The 20,651-nt window shown below is 43.0% G+C and overlaps 1 protein-coding gene across 1 annotated transcript in view; it reads left to right on the forward strand.

Moving 5' to 3' along the window:
• The window catches only part of LOC146812957 (killer cell lectin-like receptor subfamily B member 1B allele C), a 68,069-nt gene extending 48,568 nt beyond the window's left edge, over positions 1-19,501 (forward strand). Inside the window, exons 3-5 of the mRNA XM_085619992.1 lie at positions 2,280-2,452; positions 9,807-9,913; positions 18,497-19,501. Of these exons, the coding sequence (XP_085476118.1) occupies positions 2,280-2,452; positions 9,807-9,913; positions 18,497-18,638 (422 nt within the window). The 3' untranslated portion in view covers positions 18,639-19,501. The remainder of the gene's footprint in view (positions 1-2,279; positions 2,453-9,806; positions 9,914-18,496) is intronic.
• The last annotated feature ends 1,150 nt before the right edge of the window (positions 19,502-20,651 follow it).

A 20,651-nucleotide genomic window follows, 5' to 3' on the forward strand; every position in this document is an offset into this window, starting at 1 on the left:
TGCAAACTCTGCATCCATAAATACTACCACCGTACAGCAAGAATCCTCCAATATCGTGCAATTATTAGATTAGGATCTAAATCTCTGTGAACACGGGCCCAGAATTATCGGAATTCCTAACAGTATTCCTTATTCTGAGGGGTTTCGTTTGCAGGCTTCTATCCCTCCTTTCCGCTGCTTCTCACTCTTTCATCCATGCATTCACTCATCCATTCGTCAATACTCCCAATCATTCTGTAACTAACAAACACACCCACATACACACATATACACAATACACAGCTACATAACAGCTTTGTCTTGTGTGCACAGCACTTTACATCGACAAAGAGCTCACATACAGAGACGCTCGTTAACAGTGATATTTATCAAATATTCACGCAATGCAGCCAGCCTCTTTGCTGCTCTGTGCTGCATGAAAGGGAGAGGGCGGAATGCCCCATATGTAACATTATATGGTGCATTCATGCTCTGTGCATTGGGGTGGCTCCTCCACTAAGGCGGAGGAGAATCATCCCACTGCTCTTTGGTCAGGACTGGCCATACAGTCATGCGCACTTTGCATGTTCCCCACCAGGCTGCATTACACAGCCTGGCAGGGTACATGCCCAGGTCCCCAGTCCCCATCCGAGCACAGATCCATGGCGCACAGACCAATCACAACGCTGCATTTCAGTGTTGTGATTGGCTTAGGGGAGCCAATGCTGTATTGGCTATGGGGAGCCTGGGTGCTTTATGGTTCCTGGAATCACCGGAAAAGCAGAGGAGAGAAGCAGCGGCGAAAAAGGTAGGTAGTATTTTTTTATATTGCACCTCCCATTTCCCCCCTCCCCTGCCTTTCCACCTTCATTCCCTGCCAGCCGCTACTGTCTCTGCATGAGCTGGCTCACAAATGCTTTCTATCGCCAGTGCAGGCGACCTTGCACCATGGTGCAAAGGTGCCTGTGTTGTAGGCAATATTGTTTTTGTGCAGGAAGAGGCACCTTCCTCCACAAAAAGAAGAATCCAAGGCTTTTTCCTCTATCTATGTATGCTGCAGAATGCAGCACAAATAGCAAGAGAAAACCACAATGATAAATCAGCTTATTTCTCCTTGTTCCATCTCCCGTGGGCAGGCATAGCATTATGACGCACTACCAGGTCTACCACTAATGGTACATCTGTGAATGCACCAAAATCCATGGGTGGATGTGTGGGAACACCCACGCTCCAACCATGGAATGCCTACCTGGGGCAGAGTAACGCAAGCCAATGACTTGAGCTGCCTTGTGTTACTCGACATTTACCAAGCCACGCAGGGCCATGCAAGGTGGCCTTGTGTGGCTTCATAAATGTAATTCTAGGTTTTGCATTGCGCCTGTGCCCACTTGCACGTTGCACATGCAGGGCTTCATTTATGGTCTTTGGCGTAGGGCAGCACAGCAAGGCACCTTGCTGCGCTGCCCTACGCCAACCTGAAAATGAAGGAATGCACTATATTTAAGCAATAAAGTGCATTCCTGTCCTTTTGGCCTGTGCTGATGTCGTTTTGAAAGCCTAGTGCCAATGTAGGCACCCTTGAATCATGGTTCAAGGGAGCCTCCATTGCAGGCAGGATTGTTTTTTGCACAGGAAGGGACACCTTCCTGCACAAAAACAATCCTCCGAGTGTTTCCCTCTTTCGATGTGTGCATGGAAACAAAGAAAAATGCGAGAATATATAACCATATTCCTCCTTGTTATGTCTCACCAAGGGAGGCGTACAGATTTTACGCTTCCCCAGGTATACATCACTTTATAAATCTTGGGCAGCATCAAATTCCATGCGTGTTGCATGGGAAAACCCACCTCAAAGCCCATGGAATGCCTCCCGGGTGCAGAGTAAGGTGAAGCAGCAATTTGTGCTGCATGCATCGCCTTACTCATGATTTATGAGGCCGCTTAAAGCCACGTAGGGTGGCTTTGCGTGGCTTCATTAATCTTTATGAGAGCCCTGCGTCATGCATGTACCACTTTACATGGTGCAAAAAGTACGCAGGGCTCTCATAAATAAGCTCCGCAGTCTCACTTGGACAGAGAGCTTCATACACGGAGAGTAGCACACTAACAGCCTCAGAAAGGGAAAATCAAAGCCAGTATCTATCATGCACGGAAACACAATACACAATCAGTGTTAGTAAGCAGTAATGGTGTATATATTTGACTATGGCCACTGAGTCATTTCCATTCTAGTATTTCCTACTTTATATTCTTGTTTGTATTTCCAAAAGTCAAGGTCACAGTATTAACATTCTTTCCAGGTCTCCATCAGGCAGACTCTGATTCCCAGCAGTGTTCTGAGGGCTGGCAGCTACATGCTGGAAACTGCTATTACTTCTCAAAATACACTGAACTAAAGACCTGGAGTGAAAGCCATGAGGACTGCTCTGCAAGGGACTCATGCCTGCTAGTGATACAGGACCAAGGGGAGCTGGTAAGGCATTACTCAATTTCTGGACCCATCAGGGGTGTCTCGACTATAGCACAGAAGTCACCTTCAGCAAAATAAATACTCTTCATTGCATTTACACCCACCCCAAGCATATATTGTTACAGTATTTTCACTCATTCTGTCCATCCTGAATCCACTAAAACCTGTTGACTTGCCCTGTTTGCCATATGGTGGTCTATGAGATAATTTTCTCACTTAGGACCCGATTCTGATCTCACAAGAAAGGCCTCCAGACAGGTTCCGGAATGAGAAAATCTGATTCGAAGCCTATGTTTCTGACTGAATCGTCCCCCGTTCCGAATGGCCAAGTACGGTGCAAAGATCTCGTCTGCTTTGACCAAATCATTTGTGAACCAGATCCTGTCTGTTTGACTCATTCACAACCGAATTTTGCAGCACAAGGGAGCCGGCTTCCGAATGAGCAAGTACGATGCACGATTCGGACAGCCGTATCGACCTGGATTTGCCGAAGTTAAATGGCTGTGGGAATCGGACTTTGGGGGACTGTAGAAGGCCCCCCTTCACCCGGGGCTCTCCAAATCAGTCATATGGGGATACCCAAGAGTCCCGCCTTTCCATGCATGTACAGTGTGGCGGGCACTATGGGTTGCCTGCCACAGGGTGCAGGCTTTTCTTCACCCACCCCTTTTTGCTATGGGAACCCGTGCACGCGTTCGGTATACAGGCTCCCATGGAGTTTAATGGCAGTCCAAGTGAACCGAGTTCGTCACTATACGAATGCATCGAAATCGGTTGTTCGGACTCCCAGAGCGCGAATCACTAGGAAAGCCCTCAATATCCGAGTAGTACAGATGGCTTTCCTAACGACATCGAAATCGGGCCCTAAGTGGGAAGGGTATGCAATGGATTAACAATGGATTAAACCCAGATCTGTGACTGTAGGTGAATATTTGACAATGTTCAGCATTCTGTCCATCATCTTTTTGTGTTGTATTTTCGCCCTAAGTGGGAAAGTGTACACAGACGTGGGTCCCTTGCTCGTTATGCCATTGGTTTCAAGCAAGCCTGGGTGACGAGGAGTGATACCCCAAAACCAGTTCCAGGATGCTTGTTTTCCAGTTCAGGGAGGACCTCGCCTGACAGATCAGGCTGGACTGTTCCATGAGAGTGTTGCGGGGATTCTGCTCATGCACAGAACTATGCGCTTGAAACCAGGAACTCAGTGAATTGTGGTGTACCAAAAAACTCACCTCAGTACCCAGAACCCCTATCCGACTAGCATCAGTGTCTCACTTGTTCTCCGTATCATCTCGAAGCTACCAATGATTAGACAACCCAGAACAAGTGACTAAGAGTACTCTCAGGAACGGAGGGAATCAGAAACACCTGTTCGTTATTATTCTCATATCAGTCCACAACAAGAGTAATCAGGGACACGGAAAAGTTTAAAATGTTTATTTTTAACTACGTGCTCTAAGGTGCAGTACTTTGACTAACAAACGCAGACAAATGATTAGAAATAAAACCAACAGCATTGTTGCAATTCCATAGAAAATTAAGGGAGAAATCATATTAAACATGATAGTGGAAAACAGGTCCTATAATACCTTGTGAACCACCCTCCCTTGGCTAGTAAACTAGTTTTATAAACTAATAGAAGGTAACAAGGTTTGAATGGGGAACCCCATACTTCAAAGATCAGCTTAGGTGAATCACATCACAGGATCAGCTCTGCTCTCTGTGTCTGGAAAGGTTTTCTCCAAGTGCCTGAATCATGCACGCAAATGCAATATTAAAGGCACCCGAGTTTCAGATATTTGCAGCTGTGTGCTTGTTGTGTCTAGAGCGTGGGCCGATCATCCTGAATTCAACAGCATACATTGTTGCTTGACCTTGACAGCTTCTGCACACAGTGTGCAGACTAAGGTCGCGGTGCATGTCTAGGGGTGTTGTAGTGAAGATTGCTATCTATATACGTACAATGCTAAGTTAGCACAACCGCGTTAGATGTTAGACAGCCATCTTGCCGCTTTTTGCTGCTTTTGCACACAACACTGTAGTTACATGTTATTAATTGAGAAATGCTTGCTCAACTTTGCTTCACATGAGAACTGTCTGTTGTTCACATCCCAAACAGTGAGCAGCGACCTTGGTCTGAACATTGTGTAAAGAAACAGTCTGGGTCGCTAGACGGTGCATGTTGTTGGGTTCAGGTTGATCAGCCCACTATTTAGCCATAACACGCATGCAGCTGCAAATACCTGAAAGTCGGGTGCTTTTAATATTACAGTGTTGCATGTTTTTCAGTACATTCGGAAGAAGAGCTTTCACAGGAGCAGAGGCTAGCTGATCCTGTGATGTGATCTCACTGAGCTGATCTTTACGGTATGGGGTTCCCCATTCAAGCCTAGAAACCTTTTATTAGTAATAATAATAATATTAGTTTACTAGCGTAAGGAAGGTGGCTGACATCCACTGTCATTTTATTATGATTACTCCTTTCATTTTCTATGGTATTGTAACTATGCTGATGGTTTTGATCTTAATCATTTGTCTGCTTATGTTAGCCAAAGTACTGTATCTTAGGACACGAGGTTTATGAAATAAACTCTTTAAACTTTACCGTGTCTCTGTTTATTCTGTTGTGGACTGATATGAGAATAATTACGAACAGGTATTTCTGATTCCCACCATTTCTGAGAATACCCTAAGTCGCTTGTTCTGGGTTGTCTATACATTGGGACCGCCGAGATAAACCTCGGATAACGAATGGGACACTGATGCTGGTCGGATAAGGGGTTCTGGGTTCTGAGGTGAGTTTTTGGTACACCACAATTCACTGAGGTCCTGGTTTCCTGTGCATAGTTCTGTGCATAAGCAGAATCCCTGCAACAGTGTGAACAACAGACCGTTCTCATGTGAAGAAAAAGCAAGCAAACAGTTTTCCTTGCCATAACAGCTACCTGTAGTGTCGTGTGCAAAAGTGGCAAGATGGTGTTTAACTTCTAAAGCGCTTATGCTAACATAGCAATGTGTGCACATGAAACCCTGTCTCCACTACAGGAGCATGGCAAGGCTGATTTGAATATGGCTGGGTCCAAACTGGAATGGCGTGTCGAGCATAATAACGATGGATTAAACCCAGATCTGTGACTGGGGTGAATGTTTGATTATGCTCAGCATTCCGTCCATCATCGTTTTGTGTTGCATTAAGAAATCAATTGCCCCAGACCCTTTTAGTTTTTGGATACATTGTTTTTACATCTCTTGGATGGAGTTTGGGTCCTGCAGCAACCACAAGTTCTTCGAGTGTTGCTTCTGTTAACACTGGAATTCAGTTTCACTTTCACAGGACTCTAGGCTGGCACTGGCAGTTGTCAGACATTAGTGACCACTGCACTGTAGTAGGAGTATCTGCCTATATGTGTCTGCCCATATGTGTGCTTGGGTCATGTCTATGGAGCATGTGTAACCTTTTTTTCTATCTCTTAACAAGTTACTGCTTGTGTTTTTTATGTTACTCGATCAACTGGGAGGCTTTTGTGTACAGGCGAACAACCCTCGCACAAATGAACATTTCGACTCTAGTGCCAATCAATAGGACAATTGTTGCGAATTTATATATAATCTGAAGATAACTTGTAACACTCATTTTTAGACAGTGGATGGTTACATAACTTAGTTACTCTTAACTTAATTTCTGAATACAAGAATTCTGACATCAGTTCTGAAAGTTTCAATTAAATAGCTATAAAGCTTGCAACAAAAAATCCAAGGACCTATATCTGATTTCTTGTCATGGAGGTCTTGGCAACTGAGCTAGGATGGAAGATCCACTAACGGAATTGGATGTCCAGTGGCTTCTCTGTTCTGTTCTGGTCAAACCTGCGGTGTTCCTGCTTTTCGCTCTGTAAGTGGCTAGTTGACAAAAGCTACTGGACATACTATCCCTGCAAATAATGTCTCCTGCCTATCTGTTTTCAGGCCTTAATGGATTTTGGCACTAGATTCCGTACTTGTGGTAATTCCACAGAGGCTCTACCTAACCGGAGTGTTTTTGTTGGTATCAGCCCTGGAGATCAACAAGAAACAAGGATGGTAGCACTGCAATATTACTTTATTATTTCATATCTTCTATCAGAGAACAAAGAGGAATCTTGATCCATCTGAGAAATACATGATATCTATAAATAGTGCAAGTGCCTTGTCTCTCAGAGAATATTCATCACTGCAAAATCTGTTGGGCATGAACATCCAGAACTGAAGGCCAACCTCTTGGAAGCCTTGTCATCTGGAGCCCATCATCAGCAACAACTGGACCCATTAAAGCTCCAAGAAATTCCCAAAGTAATTGAATGAAAGAAGGTGAACGTACATCTGCTGACCTCAACTACTGCCTCAATTGCAGGAAAATTATTTTATTTTATTTGAGTTCTAGTTCTTTGTTTCTACACTGCTTCACTTACTAAGGTCTGAAATAGAAACCTATCTGGATCCAAAGCTGCTTACTTATACATATGAATAGTCAATGAATGTGTAAACTACAGGGTCAGTAGATTCAAATGTATTTTGTATCAAAGCCGTTCTACCTCTCCCCTCAGTTTACTTGACCTTCCTTTGCAACAAAGTTCTATAAAAATCTATTTCCAGTGACATAGTGGTATCCATTCCCCTACTGGCCCTCAGGTACAATATTACAGTTGTTGCTTAAACCAGAATTGTTTGAGTTCTGATCCATGTTTATGTGTTACATCCAAAGGTTGTTACATACCCTCTTCCAGCACTACCATACTGCCTCCAATGATCCACACCCACCAAGGGCTGCACCCACTACCACCCTATATCACTACATAAGCAAGTCAAAAATGATCTGTAGCACTGCTCTACTTCCCATAAAACCATACTATCATCCTCCCACTGTACTACAAGCCAATACAGCAATGGGACTGCAGGTGAGATAAAACAATGAGAAGACACAACAATTGAACATATTCAATATTAAAATAAGAGAACAGCACAATAAAATAAAACAACAACACATATCACAATGCAACAGCAAAAGACCAACAGCACAATGCCTACACAAATGCAAGAACACAACCACAGCAAGAGTTCAACATGAGAATAGCACACTCATAAACAAAGAGCACAACAAAACAACACTAGCACAAGTTAACACATTGACAGAAACCAATAGCACAGAACAACACAACACAAACTCATCACACAAAACAACAACACAAAAATCATGCAAACAAATAACAACCCACCACAACACAAGGCAACTTCGCGAAACACATGGTGACAATAACAAAATAACATAACTATACATCACATCACATAAAGCAAAACTACACAACACGCCAATTCACCGATTCACAACTGCATACAGCAATACAACAGAACATAAAACCAACAACAACACAAACCAAAACACAACACAAGCAACAACACAATAAAAGCACAACATAAGAACAAACATGACAACAATAAGATGAAAGCACAATAATAACTGAAGAATCACACATTAGCAACACTTCAACAATATCTACTCAAAACACACTACTGCTTGAAAACAACACAAAAGTACAACAAAATACAACACTAACACAAAATACAGCAATATAACACAGTAACAGCAATGGCACATACCAACAAAACACTTCGGCTCCTTAAGGGGAAACATTTCTAGAAAAAAATACCACAAAAGGAAAACAATAATACATTACAAGAGTCACACAACAACACTATAACAATAAAATAAAACAACAGACACAACAGAACACAAACATGACATTTTGTAGTCCGTTTGTACTCACCCTATACAAACAGGTTTTCAAGGGTCTCTGGCACTTTGTTTACCTTTGCAGTTGCTGGTTAATGGACCGCCAAACGGATAATGTACACATTCTGTGTGTAACACATGTACTACGCTATTGCTGTAAGAGATGTTTAACACATCAAAATAAAGTGAAGAAGGGTTTGTGAGTTAAGATTATGGCTTTAAGTGAGCCAGTACCTTCCAGGTGTCAGACCCTATACTAATTCAAAATGGACATTAAACAGGTCCCTGTTGGCCTCATGCTCACAGCCTTCACATTACTAACAAAACAAACTTATTGATTTCTGAACAATGAATGTAAAAAACATTAATGTAATGCATGTCTGCGATTTAGTTCATGCTTATATTTTACTTAATTTTGCATTCCCTAAGAGTGCTTATTATTTCCAGGGTGTTGTGATTTTTTATTGTTTTTGTTGTATTACTCTTGAATAGCACATAGTTTGCACTGAGTAACCTCAGGATGTGTATAACGAACCACAATTGAGATCTCTGGAGTTGAGTCTGAAAGCAGTGCGAATTTCTCACAGTGCTTGTGAATAAGTCAAATGAGTGCTGAGAGTACATGGTCACCGAATACTTGGCCTCTCTGCTGAATGCAGAAAGCAATGGTCACATATTCCAGTTATTGACAAGGCAAAAGTAAAAGACAATGCAGAGCTTACTGGTGAGTGGGTGTGTAGTGTGTTTGAGGGGTGGTGAAGTGAAAAAGATGCAAGGAAGTGCATTCAGTAGAGAGTGAAAAGAGGGTGCTGCAGAGGAAAGAAATAAGATGGAAGATATGCAGATGGAAGAGATGTGGTGGGAAAAAGGGCATACACATCAAGCATAGAGTGAACATAACATAGTGACTGAGAAACTCTGAAGACCACTATCCCCTCAGCAGGCTTCAGAAATGTTTAATTCACAGTCTCACAATATGAGAATCAAAACATATTCTGTATTCCTCATTTACAACAAAATCATTGCTGTTTCTAATTTATCTTATATGGCTAACAACCATTGACAGAAAACAATCGTCCAGGCTGGTTTTAGGTGTATGTCAGTTGTTGTGTTATATATCAGGATGCAATAACAGAAAACTCAAAGAAACCAAAATACTGGCCGGATAGCACATGATGGAAATCAGAGAAAATTACTTTACATGTTTAAACCATTCCCTTAATAACATAGGCCACGCCCCTTTTAGAGACCCCCCACTTCTTTCATCCCACTTAAAGCCCTAAATGAGATTCCAATGGAACATGAGACAGTTTAAAACAAAGAAACTATGCTAAACACATGAATCACTCTCCAGCTGGAGTGCGGGGTAAACTCTTCAGCATCAATAAAAAATCTGTAATTAATTTCAGGTAGGCAGTGTCAGCTCAAAGTAGGACTGGAGAGGGGGAGTGCTGCGGAAGTAAGACAGATGGGGAGTCCGTCTGAGGCATCATCCATTCTGCAATCATGTATACATATTTGTGAATGACTAACAGCAAATCTATGACGTCTCTCCAATGATATGTGCTATGTTTGTTTGTATGTACCTAGGATTTCATAGGAAACAATAAAACCCATTACTTCTGGATTGGACTTTTCAATACTACTCCAGAAAGACGCTGGACCTGGGTGAACGGGTCGACTTTGGGAACAAATGTGTAAGTTTCAGTCCAGAGTTTTCAGTATTCTTGAATATCTAACTCAAGACATTGTTTTAAACATGGCTGTCATTTGTCTGTATGTGTAAAGCTTTCTGTTCCCTACCACCAACACATCCTCGTTCCTGCCAACTTGAAGAACAATCTCACTGTGTGAGGAGGGGGTGTGGCCTTGGAGGGGGGTGGGCCTTGTGGCGAGAAGTACCTACGAGGCACTTTTTAACCCCATCCCGCCCCAACCCCTCCTTGCCCAAAAATAAAAAGCTCACTGAGGCTGGTGCCAATGTCCTGGGGAGTTTTCATGCGCCTTAATGGACGTTGGCAGTTCAAAGCATCTGAAAACGAGCCAGAAAACCACTATTTACAGGGAGTTTTCAGGTCGTTTTCCCTGTCACCGTGTGATATCGGCTCCTCACTAGGAGACCGTGTGATGAGAGCTGATGTGAGTTGGCAGGTATGTAAGCTTATCATTTGTGGCCTACTAATACTGATGGGCATAATAACTACTGCGACCGCCCCATCGGAATTACAGTGCCCATTGATTTAGCAAGAGATTGCAGGTGAAATGTCTAGGAGGAAACCCGAGATAGAATGAGAAATAAACAGGAATCAGATTAAAATACAGATTTCCCTACCAATTCCTTATTTCACAGTTGCACCTCATGGTTCCACTCATAATCTCTTGTTACCTCTGCCCCCAAAGTTGTTAGCCCACCTCTTATTGGTAACTGCAGGTGGCATACTTAATAGGAGGGATTTTGAGACACTCATGATAAGACCCCAAATGTATTTCAGGTTTGCCACAGAGCATCATCCTCTGGTCCTAATTAGAAGTTGAACAGTAATTGGTGATATTGATTGCACCCGATACAATTTGACTCAGCAAGGTCATATGCGACAAATACCACTTAACTGCAAGTTTATTCCCTGATCATGGGAAATAATATGCTGACTTTGTGCTGAGATTCACCCATCACTTTGCTCTTCACTCCACAACGCTCAAGCACCTCTCTGTTCCCATCTCGACCCATCATGCAGCCTTTGTCTCAGTCCAAATACACACCCAAATTTCTGTGTTGGCTGATAGCTTCTCTTGTGCCTGTTTCCACCCCACACCCCTCAGCCCTCATTCCATGTGCCCTCTTTCATCTTGTGCCTAGTAAACACCTCTCATACCATACTGTATCTCAAAAAGTCTATTTCTCTCGAACCTCGGTCCCACCTCCCTATTGCTCCTTCCTTCTCCCATTCCCCTGGTGTCTCCTTCCCGTCCATCATGGCTCACTCTCCCAGCTCTCCAGAAATTCCCTTCCATCCTGTGCCCTATTTTCCTTTCCTACAAAAATACTGAATCTAAAATATTGACAACCATTTTAAGGTAAATATACATAGATTTACTAGTGTTAATTCCATATCTTCCATTAATTGACTATGTCATCTCAAGGTATGAAGATGTAACTATATTGTCAAGTTACATAGCTATAAAGTTAAAAATAGTACATCTACCCTTACCTACATGTAGTTACCTTGACAATATAGGGTAGTCGATGGTCTGGACCGAAACATTTTAAGGCTTGGGCGAAGCAGGGAATCGAGCAGGCCCCCACCATTAAAAGAACTCCCTGGGAAAGGGATCTATCTCTGCACCTGCCTTTATTTCTATGTATCAACTTCTACCTCCATCTAGTGTCATCGGAAGAATTTTCGGAGTCCCTGCAAAGACATCTTTCAGCTGTTTTGTTCTTTACCATTTCTGAAAAATGTTCATAACATTTTATATATTGATCATTGTGTGGGCTTAAATTAGAACAATACAGATGATTACATTCAAAATAGTTCCTAACATGGGGATCCAAAATATATTTTGAATGGGGCCCCTAATATTCTTAAGATGACGCTAAAACCTTTCTTTCTTTCTTTCTTTCTTTCTTTCTTTCTTTCTTTCTTTCTTTCTTTCTTTCTTTCTTTCTTTCTTTCTTTCTTTCTTTCTTTCTTCCTTTCTTCCTTCCTTCCTTCCTTTCTTTCTTTCTTTCTTTCTTTCTTTCTTTCTTTCTTTCTTTCTTTCTTTCTTTCTTTCTTTCTTTCTTTCTTTCTTTCTTTCTTTCTTTCTTTCTTTCTTCCTTTCTTTCTTTCTTTCTCTTTAACACTGACCTCCAATGACTCCAGCACATCCCCCACCCCACCACTAGGGAAATGCCTGGTAAGGTGAATGGCCAGTCCAACCCTGAGTATGACATACTGTGATGCATGTCTTCCTGTGGTCAAGTTCCCTTTTTAGTTGTAGTGGGGATGTGAGAGTGGCTGGGAAAGGGTTGCCAGTCACCTTAACACTTCTACTGGAAGTCATCTGTGACATCTACAGCAAGACAGGAAGAGGGCTCAGTGAGCGGAAACGTCGCTGCTTATGGGTGCGATGATCAGAAGGTCCCATTTACTAAACTCAGCCTTCCATTGTCCAATGATTAGTCAAGTAGTGTTACACTGGAGAATGGTAACAGCTGATATTTACTGATGTCACCCTTGTCAGAAGTGTTATATGGAAACACGTTTTTATTAGTATTATAGGAGACCCAGCACGTGAAGGATGTGCTTGTTCTTGTGCCATTTTGATTCTGTTTCATTTGTGGTGGTGAAGATAGGAGGGAAGCAGGGAGAGGCTACAAAGAAATGTTGGTGACTGGCATCCTTTCTTACCACCAGCAGTTCACTCTCTATGGCTTGGGTTAAACCTCCTCTCAGTTCGCCTACATCCTGCACAACCTCCTCCGCCTACTCTATCGGCCTGCATTATGCAGATGAGCCTGCATGCCCATATTTGCACTCCCACCAGTCTGCATGGACAGCATGGTAATGCTGAAATCCCATGACCTCTCCTCTCAGTCTCCACACACGTCATCACGGCACTAGATGACCTTAGTCAGGGGTATCATAGTTGCCGCATATTACCTTATACCCACACCCTCCAGTCTGCTTTCAGCGCATGGAATCCTGCATTACCTCATACAACACTCCCCTACAGCCTATGAGCTGAGTGACCCCAATTAGGGGCCAATCAGAATAGGAATAACTTCTGACACGTCCGGTTGGGAACCAGGCCAAACATTGGGCTTTACCACGGAATTCAGTTGCATAAACACCATCTCCTGCCGTATTTTTTTAATTTTATTTCTTCGTGCCCACCAGAGTACAACTTGGGAAACTGTGGTATTCCCAAAAGTCATAATTACAATTCGCATAGTGTTGATAATTCTGGGTGTGTCAATACTGCTTCGGTAAACCTCTGACACCTGCAATGATGACCTGGGTCTACATGCAACTCATGTTTACTCTGCAGGCCTCATTCACATTCCTCACTGTTGGTATGCACATCATTGCATCCATGCAGGACCTCATCCACACTCCTCTAGTTCCACTTGTATCTCATGGTGGCCCTGCATGACCGCATTTATACTCCTGTGGTTCTATTTTTATCTCATGGCGGCCCTGCATGACCTCATGCATGCACCTCTGGTTCTACTTGTATCTCATGGTAGCCCTGCATGACCTCATTCATGCACCTCTGGTTCTACTTGTATCTCATGGCGGCCCTTCATGACCTCATTCATACTCCTCTGGTTCTACTTGCATCTCATGGCAGCCCTGAATGACCTCATTCATACTCCTCTGGCTCTACTTGTATCTCATGGCGGCCCTGCATGACCTCATTCATACTCCTCTGGTTCTACTTGTATCTCATGGTAGCCCTGCATGACCTCATTCAAACTCCTCTGGTTCTACTTGTATCTCATGGCAGCCCAGAATGACCTCATTCATACTCCTCTGGTTGTACTTGTATCTCATGGCGGCCCTGCATGGCCTCATTCATACTCCTCTGGTTCTACTTGTATCTCATGGCAGCCCTGAATGACCTCATTCATGCACCTCTGGTTCTACTTGTATCTCATGGTAGCCATGCATGACCTCATTCATGCACCTCTGGTTCTACTTGTATCTCATGGTAGCCCTGCATGACCTCATTCATGCACCTCTGCTTCTACTTGTATCTCATGGTGGCCCTGCATTACCATATTGACACACCTCTGTTACTATCTGTACGTCATAGCTGCCCCCATGACCTCATTCATACTCCTCTGGGTCAACCTATTCCTCCTGGCGGTGCTGCATGATCTCATTCATGCACCTCCGGTTCTACTTGTATCTCATTGTAGCCCTGCATGACCTAATTCATACTCCTCTGGTTCTACTTGTATCTAATGGTGGCGCTGCATGACCTCATTCATGCACCTATGGTTCTACTTGTATCTCATGGTAGCCCTGCATGACCTCATTCATGCACCTCAGGTTCTACTTGTATCTCATGGTAGCCCTGCACGGCCTCATTCGTGCACCTCTGGTTCTACTTGTATCTCATGGTAGCCCTGCACGACCTCATTCATGCACCTCTGGTTCTACTTGTATCTCATGGTAGCCCTGCATAACCTCATTCATGCACTTCTGGTTCTACTTGTATCTCATGGTAGCCCTGCATGACCTCATTCATGCGCCTCTGGTTCTACTTGTATATCATGGTGGCCCTGCATTACCGTATTGCCACACCTCTGTTACTATCTGTACGTCATAGCTGCCCCCCATGACCTCATTCATACTCCTCTGGGTCAACCTATTCCTCCTGGCGGTGCTGCATGATCTCATTCATGCACCTCTGGTTCTACTTGTATCTCATGGTAGCCCTGCATGACCTCATTCATACTCCTCTGGTTCTACTTGTATCTAATGGCAGCACTGCATGACCTCATTCATGCACCTCTGGTTCTACTTGTATCTCATGGTAGCCCTGCACGACCTCATTCATGCACCTCTGGTTATACTTGTATCTCATGGTAGCCCTGCACGACCTCATTCATGCACCTCTGGTTCTACTTGTATCTCATGGTAGCCCTGCACGACCTCATTCATTCACCTCTGGTTCTACTTGTATCTCATGGTAGCCCTGCATAACCTCATTCATGCACCTCTGGTTCTACTTGTATATCATGGTGGCCCTGCATTACCGTATTGCCACACCTCTGTTACTATCTGTACATCATAGCTGCCCCCCATGACCTCATTCATACTCCTCTGGGTCAACCTATTCCTCCTGGCGGTGCTGCATGATCTCATTCATGCACCTCTGGTTCTACTTGTATCTCATGATAGCCCTGCATGATCTCATTAATACTCCTCTGGTTCTACTTGTATATCATGGTAGCCCTGCATGACCTCATTCATACTCCTCTGGTTCTACTTGTATCTCATGGTAGCCCTGCATGACCTCATTCATACTCCTCTGGTTCTACTTGTATCTAATGGTGGCGCTACATGACCTCATTCATGCACCTCTGGTTCTACTTGTATCTCATGGTAGCCCTGCACAACCTCATTCATGCCCCTCTGGTTCTACTTGTATCTCATGGTAGCCCTGCACGACCTCATTCATGCACCTCTGTTTCTACTTGTATCTCATGGTAGCCCTGCATAACCTCATTCATGCACCTCTGGTTCTACTTGTATCTCATGGTGGCCCTGCATTACCGTATTGCCACACCTCTGTTACTATCTGTACGTCATAGCTGCCCCCAATGACCTCATTCATTCTCCTCTTGGTCAAGCTATTCCTCCTGGGGGTGCTGCATGATCTCATTCATGCACCTCTGGTTCTACTTGTATCTCATGGTAGCCCTGCATGACCTCATTCATACTCCTCTGGTTCTACTTGTATCTAATGGCGGCGCTGCATGACCTCATTCAAGCACCTCTTGTTCTACTTGTATCTCATGGTAGCCCTGCACGACCTCATTTATGCACCTCTGGTTCTACTTGTATCTCATGGTAGCCCTGCACAACCTAATTCATGCACCTCTGGTTCTACTTGTATCTCATGGTAGCCCTGCATGACCTCATTCATGCACCTCTGGTTCTACTTGTATCTCATGGTAGCCCTGCATAACCTCATTCATGCACCTCTGGTTCTACTTGTATCTCATGGTAGCCCTGCATGACCTCATTCATGCACCTCTGGTTCTACTTGTATCTCATGGTGGCCCTGCATTACCATATTGCCACACCTATGTTACTATTTGTATGTCATAGCTGCCCCCCATGACCTCATTCATACTCCTCTGGGTCAACCTATTCCTCCTGGCGGTGCTGCATGATCTCATTCATGCACCTCTGGTTCTACTTGTATCTCATGGTAGCCCTGCATGATCTCATTCATACTCCTCTGGTTCTACTTGTATATCATGGTAGCCCTGCGTGATCTCATTTATACTCCTCTTGTTCTACTTGTATCTCATGGTAGCCCTGCGTGACCTCATTCATACTCCTCTGGTTCTACTTGTATATCATGGTAGCCCTGCATGATCTCATTTATAGTTATACTCCTCTTGTTCTACTTGTATCTCATGGTAGCCCTGCATGACCTCATTCATACTCCTCTTGTTCTACTTGTATCTAATGGTGGCGCTGCATGACCTCATTCATGCACCTCTGGTTCTACTTGTATCTCATGGTAGCCCTGCACGACCTCATTCATGCACCTCTGGTTCTACTTGTATCTCATGGTGGCCCTGCATTACCGTATTGCCACACCTCTGTTACTATCTGTACGTCATAGCTGCCTCCCATGAGCTCATTCATACTCCTCTGGGTCAACCTATTCCTCCTGTCGGTGCTGCATGATCTCATTCATGCACCTCTGGTTCTACTTGTATCTCATGGTAGCCCTGCATGATCTCATTCATACTCCTCTGGTTCTACTTGTATCTCATGGTAGCCCTGCATGACCTCATTCATACTCCTCTGGTTCTACTTGTATCTAATGGTGGCGCTGCATGACCTCATTCATGCACCTCTGGATCAACCTGTTCTTCATGGTGGTCCTGCATTACCTCATTCACAAACCTCTGTTTCTATCTGTACCTCATGGCAGTCCTGCATGACCTCATTTCTGTTACTCTCTGTCTGTAGGGTTTGATCATAATGGAAGGGCAGGCAAAGGAATAATGAATGATTGGGCCAAAGATGGGACAAAGGATGGGCGAAAAGGACTAGAAGTTGAAGGGACCTGGACACAAGCTGGTCGAGGTGCAAGGGAGAGAGGAAGCAGGTGGGATAATGGGCACAGAGAAGGTGGGCAGGTGAAAAAAGTGGATAAATGGTGTGTTGGACTATTATTGGTCATTGGCTGAGAAAAAGGGATTGGCTAAGGTGGCCAAATGTGAGGGAACTCATTAGGGGAATGGAAGGAGTTAAGTAAAACATGGGATACATACGTGAGAGGGAGCAGGAGATGGGTTAACAGGGATTTACCTCATGTAAGAGGGTTAAAAAAGGGTTTTGATTGTGCACGGCAGGCGTGAAAGGACATGGTGAAAGTCACCCAGACTTCATTTCTGTATTACTTAAGTGATCCTGAGTGTGTACTCAAATCTACCTTTTGCATTGCACGAGTTTAAAGCAGCAATGTATTAATGTCACAAAATGAATAAGGAGCCTGTGGATAACCGCCACAGTTGGAATCATACTTTCTATCCTGATGGTAGCTCAAGTAAATCCACTAAATTCATGTAATTTTCCAGTGATATGTCACGACATAGCAGAGCTTCACATATGGGCATGATATAGTTATGCATTATGGGGCATATTTACCAACACTTCACGCAATGCAGGACAGCAGGTGAGGGTGCTGCACAAGGTTGTGTGAAAGGGAGAGAGCAGAATGTGCCATATTTTCAGAAGATATTGCACAGTTCTGCATGATCCAAGCGCTGGCACAGTTAAAGCTGCCGGACACCGACAGAAGCACTCTAGTGTCATGTCGCAAGGGGGCTTGTGTTGTAGTCAGCATACTTTTTGTGCATAAAGGGATAACTTGAAGCTACTTCGTTTTTGAATGTGTGCTGCAGGATGCAAAGAGGAAAAAATGACAAGTAAATAATTTCTCCTCGTTATGCCAGCCTCAGTAGGTCCACCATTTCTTTGTAAATATGGATTTGCGACAAAATACATGAGTGGATGCATGGGAACATCAATGCACCACCCATGGAATGTCTACCTGATGCAAGGCAATGCAAGGCAGTGCTATGTGCTGTGTTGCATTCCTTTCTATTTTTTAAAAAGCCATGCAAATGAGTCTTTGTTTGGCTTTGTAAATGCCAAATAGAGTTTGCGTCTGGGATGTGCCAAAAAAGTGATGGAACCCCGACGTGAAATATTAGTAAATTTGGGCCTACATTTCTTTGTCTCATATAGAAGGTTTTTGGGCCAATAGAATAGCACGCTGTCTGATCCTGCTGTATGACAACTTCATGTTTACTTACAGGATGTCACGCGGAAAGGTTTTATTACTTCTTTACTTTAGTGTCTGCTTTATGCGAGCCTCCTAAACACAGTATTGGAATCAATGCCTTCAGCAAATACAGGCAATAACCATTCATAACTGGACATTATTCATCAGCGTGTGATGATATTACTTTCCAATGCAAGCTGTATCTAGAAGCACTGTTGGTTGACTATTTCAGGTCCATCTCTTTTCTTCTGCAGGTTCCTAGTTTCAGGCTCTTCCGATGGTGACCGGTGTGGAATAGTGAAAGTAAACATCCTTGAGTCTGCACCCTGCCGCAATGAGCTACAGTGGATCTGCCAGAAGAAGGCTACACCATCCCGCTCCGAGTCAATACTGTAGACCGACCATGAATAGTCCCGGCAGCATGAGATCCAACTTCAATGGCAAACCCTTTCCCTTAGTTCTTTGGAGCTCCCTGATTGCCACCAGCCTTCCTTCTGCTTTTGTAAACCTGAAAGTGGTCCTTCATGATGTGACTTGATTGGTTCCTACCACAAGAACGTTTATGACCACAGGTCTTTTTCTGGCTTGTCTTCATTGTCTTCTCCAAGCCCATCAGATCAATAATAAACTGGGCTCTTGACTGTCACAACAGTTCATTTCAATGCACCGAGCGGTCCAGCTCTGCTACGCTTAACATTATGGACATTTCAAAGAGTTTTAGGAGTACAGACACATTACACCTCGAAATTACAGATTTCCAAGGATCTTATTCCTAAGATTATTCTATTTAAGCATAAGGAACTATTTTTTTTTATAACTTCTTAACTTGTTTTTTGCATTTGGGTCTGATTTTCTGCCCATACCGAATCACCTCAACATGTATCTGTTATTCCCTGTTTCTGGTCACATTTTTAGGAGGTGGTGGTGGCTTCACCGGGTGCTAGGTGTAGTCATCTGGATTCCTTGTTATGGTATATTTGTATACTTTCTCTGTGCTGTGCACCCTTGATATTCCCCTACATCAGCTTAAATATTTTCCGAATGGGGATATTGCTTCAGTTCCTAGTATTAGTTAACACACAAAAGAATCCTCACTTTTTTATTTACTAGAAACAAAATATTGTAACATTTAATATTTAAAAAATATTTTGTATGTCAGTGTTGATCTTTTGCTTCTCTTCAGATGTACTTTCTACCAATTAGGTAGTTTGGTGTTTTTGGGATGAGCAATAAAAGTCTTTGATTGATTGAATATCTTTATTCGATTGTGATAACACATGATTTAAAATTAATTACAATTCGATAATTACATAAACAGCATCAAATAAAAACCATACCAGGAGATCAAACACTTGAAAATAAGTCGTCTTACGCATGTGCGACCAAACGCAAGATGCGGTGAAAGGCAAATAAAGTGCTAAAGTGCAACACATTTACAGAGGCCAAGCGAAGAATAAAAAGCTCATACAAAGAAGAATACATTATCCACATATTTGTCTACCTATACTAAATTCATCATCATTACATAGGAATTCATTAGCAATCATTTTTACGGAGAATAAAAATACACTCAGGCAGAAAAAAAAAGGGCTAAAAATCAATAGGCATATTTGCTTAAAGCGTTTTGAAAAAATTGCTCCCATAGAGTAGTACGTGAGAGGGTCAGGCATCATATGAAGAAAATAAAGAGCAGGCTTATAAAGATAGAAAAGAAAAACACATGTTTTGAGAATTGGTACCAGATATTTGCGTCTTAAATTTCGGTAAAATTTGCAAAAGAATACAAAACCAGGCAAGGAGAGGGGAGAGAATTCACTGAAAGGGCATCGCAAAATAGATTTTGAATCAAATTGGCCTCTATGGGAAACCATAGGTAACATCTGATTAAACATGGATGCAGAATACATTGAGAACGCCGTTAAGTTATGTTATGTGTCATTTCATAACCCTATTGGATTAAACTGAAATAGAAAAAGAAAATGGAGATATTTCAGCTCTCACAGCTCACACCTTTATTATAAGAGACAGCACATTTTAAAGGCATAATCACACCTTAAAATCAAAAAACAAAATGTGTGAAATGAAGCACTTAGCAGAATGGGTCGGTGTTTTCAATTTGCAGCCAATGTAATCTGCATTGGCGAATGAATGTCACGTGCCCAGGGCATTCACTCTGTACTATATGTGTAACCTTCATAAAATATGTGGATCCAGAAATAACGAGCGCATCCCGCATTCCTTATCTTAAGTAAGTTTAGGAGTAATTGTAGACATTTAATATCTATTTTTGTTCATTCTAGTGGCCATTCCTAACAGAAAACAAGCATTGGCATAGCCAATAGGTCTCGCTTTTGGGACCTTATAAGTATTTAGTTTTGCAGCACAATATCCTTGGTGCAACAACATCAG

This window comes from Triturus cristatus, chromosome 7, assembly GCF_964204655.1.
Source record: "Triturus cristatus chromosome 7, aTriCri1.1, whole genome shotgun sequence".
In the NCBI taxonomy this organism is placed as follows: domain Eukaryota; kingdom Metazoa; phylum Chordata; class Amphibia; order Caudata; family Salamandridae; genus Triturus; species Triturus cristatus.